This window comes from Rhinatrema bivittatum, chromosome 16 (assembly GCF_901001135.1).
Source record: "Rhinatrema bivittatum chromosome 16, aRhiBiv1.1, whole genome shotgun sequence".
In the NCBI taxonomy this organism is placed as follows: domain Eukaryota; kingdom Metazoa; phylum Chordata; class Amphibia; order Gymnophiona; family Rhinatrematidae; genus Rhinatrema; species Rhinatrema bivittatum.
The window spans coordinates 27,202,142-27,212,475 of NC_042630.1; the positions used below are offsets into that span (position 1 = coordinate 27,202,142).

At 54.1% G+C, this 10,334-nt stretch overlaps 2 protein-coding genes across 9 annotated transcripts in view; both read left to right on the forward strand.

Annotated features, from left to right (window-relative positions):
• FLAD1 (flavin adenine dinucleotide synthetase 1) overlaps window positions 1-6,653 on the forward strand; it is a 22,461-nt gene extending 15,808 nt beyond the window's left edge. For all 8 annotated transcript variants that reach the window (XM_029581936.1, XM_029581939.1, XM_029581943.1 and 5 more), the window contains 6 exons: window positions 889-1,648; window positions 1,828-1,975; window positions 2,550-2,648; window positions 2,843-3,032; window positions 3,186-3,259; window positions 3,862-6,653. In XM_029581936.1, the coding sequence (XP_029437796.1) occupies window positions 889-1,648; window positions 1,828-1,975; window positions 2,550-2,648; window positions 2,843-3,032; window positions 3,186-3,259; window positions 3,862-3,997 (1,407 nt within the window). In that variant the 3' untranslated portion in view covers window positions 3,998-6,653. The remainder of the gene's footprint in view (window positions 1-888; window positions 1,649-1,827; window positions 1,976-2,549; window positions 2,649-2,842; window positions 3,033-3,185; window positions 3,260-3,861) is intronic.
• Window positions 4,739-10,334, forward strand: part of LOC115078875 (mothers against decapentaplegic homolog 6-like) — a 25,400-nt gene continuing 19,804 nt past the window's right edge. Inside the window, exon 1 of the mRNA XM_029581944.1 lies at window positions 4,739-5,043. Coding sequence (XP_029437804.1) covers window positions 4,777-5,043 — 267 coding nt within the window. The 5' untranslated portion in view covers window positions 4,739-4,776. The remainder of the gene's footprint in view (window positions 5,044-10,334) is intronic.

Sequence of the window (10,334 nt, forward strand, 5' to 3'; positions counted from 1 at the left end):
TCCTTAGTGTAGACAGATGGACTCAGCATCCTGCCCTAGGCTGCCCAAAAATGGTGCCAAGTATTCGCCCGCAGAGTGAATATCGATTGCAAGAGATTATGGGTAAGCCTTCATCCAGTCCCTAGATCGGGTCATCTATAATCTTACTGGGGTTCAGTGTTTGGTTGAGTACAGTTATGGTTACCCATTTTTAGACAAGTTTATTTTCGATAGTCTGTCCACAGTGGCTTTTGAAGAGAATACTGAAGGGCTGAGGTCACTGCAGGGCTGTATCTAGGGTGATCTCAGCTTTGAAAGGAAAATGAAATTATCAGGTAAGTAATTTCTCCATTTCTTTTACTCAGATTCCTCTTTTTTTGTAGCTTCCTTCTTTGCAGATCTGTCGTGAAACGATCCTCTTGTCACACCCCACGTTTACTGAAATGAACTCTTCTGCTGGGTCCTGCCAAGGTGTCCTTACCCGGGCTTCTGCCTCTGGAAACTGCTGGGGGTGCTGCCAAAGTAGTTCACAGGATGGGAAAGGGAGAGTTCAGCGTGGTTCTTATACTGCCACCCAGTGGTGAGCTGAAGACGAGCAACGGAAGCAGTTTGGGAGAAAGCTGCGTTCTGGATGGGAAGGCAAATGGAGAGAGGCTGTGCCTGCTGGCTCCCTGATGAGAGCTGGAGGGGGAAGGAAGGTAAACGAGCAGATGAGGCTGTACAGTGCCCATAGAGCAGCAGACTTTATCACTGGGTAACTGGCTGTGCCGAGAGCTTTCTAATGACAAGGGTAAGGCTATTAGATGCAGGAATTCCCAATCAAATAGGCATTTTTTAAATTCTTCTTTTAAGGGGCTGCCGTTCCAGCGAGCCTCGGCACTTTATGCCTATGCTTTCTCTTGTCATTAGGGTCACACGCAGGACACCAATTCCTTCTACATGTGCCGGAAGCTGAGGTCGCTGGGAGTGCAGGTCGAACGCATCTCCGTCATCCCGGACGACGTAGATGTCATCGCCGCAGAGATTGCATCCTTCTCATTGCGCTTCACCTATGTGCTGACGTCGGGCGGGATTGGCCCCACGCACGATGACGTCACCTTGGAAGCTGTGGCACGGGCCTTCGGCGAGCAGCTCTTTGCCCACCCTGAGATGGTGGCCCTGGTGCACAACTTCTTCGGCACGTCCGACGAAGACTGCCCACAGATGAAGCTGGCCCGCATCCCGCAGTCCTCCCAGCTGAACTACGGCACGGACAAGAGGACTGGCCGCAGCTTCAAGTACCCGCTGGTCAGCGTGCGAAACGTGTACATCTTCCCCGGCATCCCCACGCTGATGGAGATGGCCCTAGAGGGCTTGGAGCACCTTTTCTTCAACGAGCGGACACGGTTCCACTGCAGAGAGATCTACGTGAGTGCCGATGAGCTGGCTGTCACCCCGATCTTGAGCCAGGCCCATGACCTCTTCAAGAAGCATGTCAGCATAGGTTCCTACCCCGACTGGGGGAACAATTATTATCGAGTGCAGCTGACCCTGGACTCTGACTCTGAGCAGCACCTGGAAAAGGCTTGCAGCTTCTTAACAGAGCACCTGCCGGCGGGCACCGTGGTTCCCTTCGTGAAGGATCCCATGTCAAGAGCAGCAGCCGAAGTGTATACGCTGGCTCAGTCAGGTACAAAGGGGGGGGGGGGGGGGGGAGGGGCAGCTGAGGGGAGGAATGGGGGGGTCTCCATGGCAACACTGCCTGGAGTACTTCCTGTGACAGCAGCAGGCCCACCCTCAGGGGACCAGAAACCGTAACCCTGCAGGGGGCAGTCCCAGCCGCTGAATGGAGCCTTCTCTCCCCTGCAGGGTCCCCACTGGGCCAGAAGGTGGCGGCGGCAATGCAGACCATTGAAGAAGGCCTCGCTCAGTACAACCTGTCTAAGATCTGCGTGGGCTTCAATGGGGGCAAGGACTGCACGGCCCTTCTGCACCTCTTCCACGCGGCCGTTCAGAGGTGAGCGGCGCTCGCGACGATGCCAAGTCTGAATTTTCTCTAGGAGAATGTTGCTTCCTTAAGCGGGATGGGACGGGGGGGGGGGGGGGGGTGGTCTCAGGGAACAGCAGACGCTCAGCCATGTTCACCTCTGCCCAATAGCCGGGTGACATCAGGGCAGCGCCTTCTGCCTTGCCGGCACTGAGCTGACGTCCTCCTCTTGCAGAGCGTGGCCCCCTTCCATCAGAATCGTGAGCGCACGATGGCCCTGTCCGTTGCGCACCGTAACGGGCGGCCGCCGACGCTTGGGTGGGTACTTAATATACAGTAAAGGAGTCGGAGAAGGGTGTGCCTCTTAACACAACACGAGGAGGACGTGTAGAGACTCGTTCCAAATTTTAGCCATGGGCAGACGGAGCTCCGCACAGATGAGACCCAACTAAAGGCCCTTTGAGTTTGTCCTGACTTCAGAGCACACGTGGGGGGGGGGGTGAGATCCCGGTGCCGTCCTTGATCGGGGGGGGCCCTGCGACTTCCTGTTAGCCTTTCTTCCTGATGAGAACAATCCCTGTCTTCCTTTTCTCTCCCCTCCCAGGAAGAACCCGGACAAGAAGGAGAAACTGCAAGGTCTTTATATCCGCGTCATCCTGCCCTTCCCAGAAATGGAGCAGTTTATGCAGGACACAACCAAAAGGTAAAGGTTTGGGGGGGAGAGGGCCCACCCCCCCCTGTCTCTTTTTTCATTGCCAGGACTCTCCTCCTTAGGGGCCTTTCGTTTGCTGACCTCTGGAACCTGCCCACTGCTCCCTGACACCTGCCCCTATCTCTCTGCCACCACCGGCTCCCTTGCTTTTAATAATAATTGCTTTGCTGCTTCCGCTTCCTTAGGTACAACCTCCAGATCTTCACCGTCCAAGGCAACATCAAACAGGCCCTGGTGGAGGTGAAGGAGCAGCAGCCGCACCTGGAAGCAGTGCTGATGGGGACCCGCCGGACAGATCCCTACTCTCGGTCCTTGGCACCCATGTGTCTCACTGATCCTGGCTGGCCACAGTTCATGAGGGTGAACCCCCTGCTGGTGCGTAAAAGCCCCCCCCCCCACTGCCTGAATGCATTTGGTCTTCCCATTGTAACAGAGGCAGAGATGACTTCTGTACCCTGCTCCTCACACACACTAAAGCTCTGGGAGGGAGCTCCTAACAGCAGCTCTGTTTCTTCCCTCTCACCCCAGGACTGGACGTATCGAGACATATGGGAGTTTCTGCGCACACTCTACGTGCCCTACTGCATCCTGTACGACAAGGGGTAAGGTAACTGCAGACCCCCATCCCCCCTACCTCCCAGCCACAGAGCACTACAGGGCTCACGTCACCCGCTGTCTGTCTCTCGTGAGCTCTGAAATCTCCGCATTGTACCCCGTACGCTGCAGTACCTGTGCCTGCCTCTCCTCAGACACCGATCGTTCACCGGCCTGCAAAGAGCCAGCTTCTTATCGCATCCCAAGTAAGGGGACCTGGCATCCAGAGCGCCCGCAGTCGTTCTGCGGGCACGACGGCACTCTTAACAGCTAAAGGAGTTGTCGGCCGGTCATCTTTATAACTATAAGGTGTTTCACGATGCATGTTTAGGTGGGAGACGGTGAGCATGCAGCCTGAAAACACGGGGCGCAGGGCGTAAAGGCTGATTAACGAGCGCGGGGCAGGAGGTGGGGGAAAACAGCAGAGGACCTTTTGAAGCTGGGCTGTTCGGCCTTGGAAGGAGACAGCCGGCCTGGGGGGGGCAGGCAGGGAAAGACTCCAGTGTCAGTCAGGGTTTCCCCTCCGGAGCACGAATGGAACGCCGCCTGGCCAGTTCTTCCCCTCCCCGGCCGGGGGGATATCAGGGTAACGGCGTGCTCTCTCCTCCAGGTACACCTCTTTGGGAAGCATGGAGAATACGGCGAGGAATCCAGCCTTGCGCTACACCAGCGCCCTGGGCCTGGAGAGCTACAAACCTGCCTACATGCTGGAAAACGAAGAGCAGGAAAGGACTTCCAGGATGTAACGCACCCCCGCCTGTGTACACCCCCCCCCACCCTGGGGCTGGGGCCTAAATACAGTCCCTGAGGCAGAGTCCATCTGTTCTTATTCTTCCTGGGGCTCCTGGGTCTGGCTGGGTTCTGGCCTCGTCCCTATGCTCTGCTGCCTTGCGCCAAACCGGGGGCTCCTTTCCACCCCAGAATTTTACTCGGTCAGAGCTGGTTCCTTCTATTTTTTTTTTTGCCTTGCCCAGAGACTGTCGAGTCTGATGCTAGTCCCCTGCCCCGGGCTGCGGACAACGTTGACTTCCCGTGAGCTGGAGGCTGGCACCAGAAGCTGGACTGGATCCCCCCCCGACTCCTTCAGCTCCGGTCAGCCTGAGCAAGGTCTCCTGCCCGGATAGTGCTGGGCCCTCGCCAGCAGCTAGTTTAGAAGGTAAATTATAAGGAGTTTCCACTGCAGAGATCTAGAAAGTGGTTCTCCTGCCTTCACCCAGCCATGGTCTTAGACTGTCACCTAACTGACCTTGAAACCTCGGGGCAGGCCTTAATCTCCCTCCTCCCCCGTGCTCCATTTTTCTCATCTGCCCTTGCATGGTCAGGCCCCCAGCCTGGGGAGAGCCGCAATCCCTCGGACCCCGCGTTCACGCCGACTGCCTGCACCGCAGAGAGAGTCCTCACTGAGCGGTGGAGCTCGCCTCCTGCCTGCACAGCCCTCTCCTCGCTGTGAAAAGTGATCCCCTAGTGGTGTGAGTGTGGGTGCCGCTCTGGCAGAGCCGGAGAGCTGGGCTTCCTTCCCTCCACGATGCGCTCTCCAGCTTGTCTTGGCTGCCTCCTCAGAGAACGCCAAGTGTTGTCATGGGATCATCTAAAATTAGACGTTAATTGCAACTGTTATCCGGCCCTGGCTATGGCTGCCTGGCAGGTCTGTTTCTTTCAGTGTGAGGTGGACCCGTGCCTTGGAAGAGGCTCCCTGCTAGCAGAGGCAGGGCCAGCCAGCCAACTTGGCAACCTGTGGGCTCCCCTGGACCCTGTCGACGGCGTGAGGAGCTGGTCGCGGCTGGAATTCAAGGTGCCTTTTACAGCGCACTGTCTGCTCCAGACGGTATTGTAGTACTGGGGGTGGGGGATCCCAGCAAGAGAATCCCCTCCTGATTGGCTGTCGATAATTGTGCATTGAGTGTCTGCTGGGTCTTGCATAAACCCCGGGTTTTTGCCTTTTTTTTTTCCACGAGGGTAAGTGAGCAGCCGTCCTGGGGTTACGGGAAGGAGGAGAACGTGTAGCCCTGGCATGCTCTGGGATGGGGGAGAGATCTGGCCCGTGTTCCAGCCTGCCACATTTTCTGCTTCTCTGGCCGGTGTCGGAAATGTCTCCATCCAAAATGCACCAAAATGGTACCTTTTAGCCTGCCTTCTGCAGGAGGTAATCAGTTTATGAGATTGCTCTGTATGTCTGTCTGGCTTGTGTGTTTGATGGGAGAGGGGTGAGGACTCTGAAGGGTTAGTTGTTCTTTAATCTACGCCCATGTGTGGACCACGGACCTCGGTGAGTGTCCCAGAGAGCAGGCTCCTTGCGTTCTGGGTGGACCTCGTGTCCTTTAAAATCAGAATACAGTTCTGCAGAATGTTTTGGCAGTCATGCAGCTAGAAAGTGCCAAAGCTCCGCTGGGCAGAGTTTCTCTTCACCCCAATAATCTGCTGCCCCCCCTCCGCCTACTGAAGTGACTTTCCCTTCCTCCTGCCGCCTCTCTGTGTCAGTGGGGGTGAGCGGGGAAGCAGCTGGACAGAGAAAAATAGCATCTCTCCCCCCCCCCCATCCCATGCCACCCACACCTCTTAAAGATGTGGTTTATAATAGAAACATTCAAATGTCTTCAAGGACCACTCAACTACAAGCCACGCATCCTCCATAAAATGCTGTGAGCTGGAAGGGAATGAAGGAGGGAGTGGTGTGTAACCTCTCGTCCCACTGTACCCTGCTCAATCCAGGACCAGGCTTGGAGCCAGGGACCCTTCTCCATCCAGAACCAAAAGTGACGCCTTCCTGCCCTGGGTCCTGGCCATTCCCACTGCTGGCTTCCAGCCTCTTACTGGACCCTGGATGTACGGGGAACTGGAGAGGAGAGAAAGAGAGAGTGCGTGTATCTCGCCGAAAGCTCCTCACTTCTCTTCTTATGCCAGGGACTGGGTCATATGTCACCCAGCTTCACAGTCAGAGGCTCCTGCCCGAGCTGCTGACTCAGGCTGTGGCATTCAGAGCCGTAAATGCTGAGTCAGAGCCCTTGAGGTGACTCCCCTCCCCCTCCTGCTTGCTCAGCGCCGTTGACTCCATGGCACCTGGGGCAGGGATCAGTAGTAAGAACAACTCTTTCCCATCTGTCTTCTCCACAGGCTGCTAACCGAGTGCTGAGCAGCTCCACCCAGCACTGTTCACAGGGGAGCCTTTGTGGCTGAGTGGCATCAGGACCTCTTTGCCTGCCCAGTTACACCCCCTACTGTGCCACCACCGAACCTACTCTGTCTCTGGTTGTCTCATTCCGTTCGTTGTGGTCACTGCCAACCCTGCCGGTGTCTGTTCCAGGCATCCACCACCCTCCCAGGTATCACCCTGGCTCTGTTTCTCCTGGGCAGGAGGAGCACTTCCCATTTCACTTGGCTGACTGTATATAAAGACAGGTCCATTTGGTCACACTAACCTGAGGCAATAATTCACGTATGATATAAGACAAGTTGGATGATGCCGGTTTTGGCTGGCAGAGAGCAGTGCAAGCCTAGCGGTGCCAGCATGCCCAATTAGCCAGTCTCGTGGTTAATTGTTTCTCTCCGAAGCATCCTCCCTGGCTCTGCACAAAGGCAGGAAACGGCCCCAGATATTCTGGGACTGCATGACGGCTAGAGCCGATGAATTCCTATTACAGTGCCAGGATGCTCATGCTCGAAACGCTGCTCAAGAAGAGGCCAAAGGCCTGCTGCCCAGTTCACCGCCAGGTCCGGAGATTTCCCTGTACATGCACGCCCGCACGCAGGCGGTCTCCCCCCATGCCATCGTGGAGGGACCTAGCAGTGAGGGGACATGCATGCAAACCCATTTCACATCTCATAATAGGGAGAAAAGCAAGCGAGGTGTTCATGTTCTCATCAAAATGAAACTGGGGAACAGTTAGGAGGGAATTTGAAATTTATTTTGGCCAAATAAACCCTGTGTGCTTATAAGAGAAAACCAGAAACATGATGCATCTAGACACACTGATTAGTACAGATGGAGCGCGATTCAGCAGCCTTTGAAAGCAGTTTCTAGGCTCCAGCTTGCACAGAGAGTGGGGAATTCGTGCCTCTTGGTTCAGAGCAGGCTCCGTGCACGTGACTTCGTCCCAGCTCATGTGCACTGCCCCACAGCTGATGATAAATTCCAGTCCGTCTCTGGCGCTGGGAATGTGGCCCTTATCCTGAGCCTAGCTGAGTCCATCATGGTGCGGCACGTTCCCTTCACATTCACCCGGGCCTTTCAGCAAATGAGTCCTGGGTACCCGCTCTTGCAGTCTATGAAAGAATGTCTGTGCTTTCTGTCCTGCTGCTGGTGTATTAAAGAGATACTGGATTAACCTACAAGCACCTGATCTTGGAGCTAGCCCCTGCTGCAGATTTATCCATGTGTATCTTCACCATAACCTGGCTACAGAACTTACCTGCAAGCACCTGACCCTGAGGCCATCCCTCCACTGCAAATTGGCTTCTGGACTTGCAGCCACATCAGCCTGGGGCTAGCCCCCCTTGCGCTCCTGGACTTAACATTGCGGTCACCTGGCTCCCAAGGCTAGCTCATTGTGGTCTGGCTCAAGGTCTTGTAGGCACCTGACCATGGGCCTGGCCCCAGATTCACCTGCAGGTGCCTCACCCTGCCATGACCTGGCTTCTAGATTTGACCCATGGCATAGCTGGGGGTCCTTGATTGTGCTGTGGTTTCTTCTCCTATCAATCTGTTTGCTGTGGCGGGGATTGCTGTGGAGACATCATGGAAAGTGTTGAAGGATTAAAAATGCACGGTTTAAGGCTTTGCTTGGGAGCAGGTGCTGGAAGCCCTGAACCTTAAACCCTGCTGGTCTTTGCTACTGTAAAGATCGCACTTTTCAGGGTTACTAGAGAATTAAAGTTTTGGTAACTGTATCCTCATCTTCTTTTCACAATGTTATTTCTTCTCATTCACTTCTGTGAGCGAAGGCCACAGGGTGCGAGCTGGTGGCAGCGATAGGATTGGAAGCTATGTATGTGGGCTACTGAATGAATGTGCATGAGTACACCATTAGATGCTTGAGGCCCTCAGGAAGGGCACCTGAGGAATTTAGAGAGAAGAGTGACAGTGGGGAGACAAGAAAACAGCTTCGGTGGAAAGAGGAGAGTGTGAGAAGGGTGAAGAACGGAGGGGCGAGAAAGTAGAGGTCTGAGGAGAAATAGGGAAGAGAGAAAGAGCTGGGGGTAGCAAGGTCATGGGGGAGAGGAGAGGTAGAGCATAGACAGCTGGCAAGTGGGTCTAAGCCCCATATATTTATTTATTTATTAAAACAGGCATTATCTGCCTATAACCAAGTAATCGTGTGTCACGTTGGTCCACATTGTGGCGAAATGGGGATCTTTGTGCCTGCTGTGCTTCCATGTTTTCCTCAGTGAGAACACCACCCTTTCCCTTAAAAACTCTTGTGACATCCTGACTCCTGCAGTTACTGGCAGCCAGGACTAAAAGGGATAGCCCTGCTGCTGTAATCCAAACTGAAATTTGGACTGCATGTTCCCCCAACCCCTTCAAGGTGTTGTAGTGGTGTAACGTTGGCCAGGGAGCCAGTGTCCTGGATTCTGTTTTCTTATGCAGACCCATCCCGAAAGGAGCTGGCTCAGCATGTGCTGATCTGACCTGGGTCAGGACCCTGTCACACTTCTTAACAGTGGTATTCTGTAGCAGAATGGTACAGGAGTTTACCTGGACATTGGCTAGTTAAAGCAGACCTTAAGTAGTGTTAATTGTATAATTCCTTTTCTTTGTTGTTTGCAAGTTGTACTTTTCATGTTCACTGTTTCTTTATTTTAAACTTCTTAGTTTATTAACCCTGTGTCTGATCAGAGACATACAGAAGTGAGTTGCAGGGTGGTCCCAATATTTTTTGTGTGTTGTCTGTGAGTTTTGTGGGGTTTACAGTACCCCTAGACACCATCAGGGGATAGCTTGTAGGAGAGGGTATTTGCCCAGAGGCAGGTGAGAACTCCGTAGAGTTACTCCTGAATGGGGATTAGGAGTAGCACAGAGGCGTTATGTGACACACAATGTATGATTACAGCGTGGAGAGCTGAAGAGTGGACTTGGAAGAAGATTTTTTTAAAAAGGACATGGCCAGAATGTAAAACACCCACTTTTTATTACAAGCTGCTGTGAAAATATGAGAAATCAAATACATTCAGTCAATAAAGAAGGGAGAGTTATGAATAAACCCTGGGGGGAAACTTGTACTTGTCCTGTGGCTCTGGCCGTATGTTGTCATTTGGGGATTCTGCACACTGCGGAGGTGGGGTGCTGAGACCAGAGGAAGGTGGCTGCCACCCTACAAACATTGCTGAGTGTCCCTTGAGTCTCCTGGACATGCCGTCTGGAGGAGGGGGTCAGCATGAGGGAGGGAAAAGGCCCCTTCTCCCAGACGGCATGGCCAAGTGGTTCAAGTACGAAGAGCCAGTTGTTATTGTGAGGAATTAAGCCTTGTACCTGCTGCTGCTTCCATCCATGCTTGCAGGCGTAACCTGGTTCTTTTCTCTGTGCAGATCTCTGGGAGGGGGCAGCGGGTTTGCGCTGCTGGAGCCTGGAAATAGGTTTATCTTGAGCTGTGACTCAGTTCCTTATTTGGAAAGGGTTTCTCTCTGCTTGTCTCCAGTCCAGGCTCTTTCCTGTCTCCTTCCCCCTCCTCTCCAAGACCCTGATAAGATCCCAGGCCCAGGGTTCAGGCTGACTCTCAGAGCCAGAGGGAACTAAAGGGTCCAGACTGACTGGAGTTCTGGCAGGAGGTCACAGACTGACTGGCCACTCACTCTGCCAGTTATCAAAGGACAGGCCCTGATAGCGGAGCGCCAGGCTTCTGGGGGAGCCAGTTTCCCAGTGAAGCCTAGGCAGGGTGGGCCCCACTCAGCTGTTCTGCCTAGGAGTTACTGAAGCCTGACAGAAAGTAACGGCAGCCGGCAGCCTGGACTGGGTGTGTGTTTGTGCATACTTAGGCCTGTGTGTTTGTGGATACGTAGGCCTGTGTGTTTGTGCATACGTAGGCCTGTGTGTTTGGGCATATGTAGGCCTGTGTGGTTGGGCATGCGTAGGCCTGTGTGGTTGGGCAT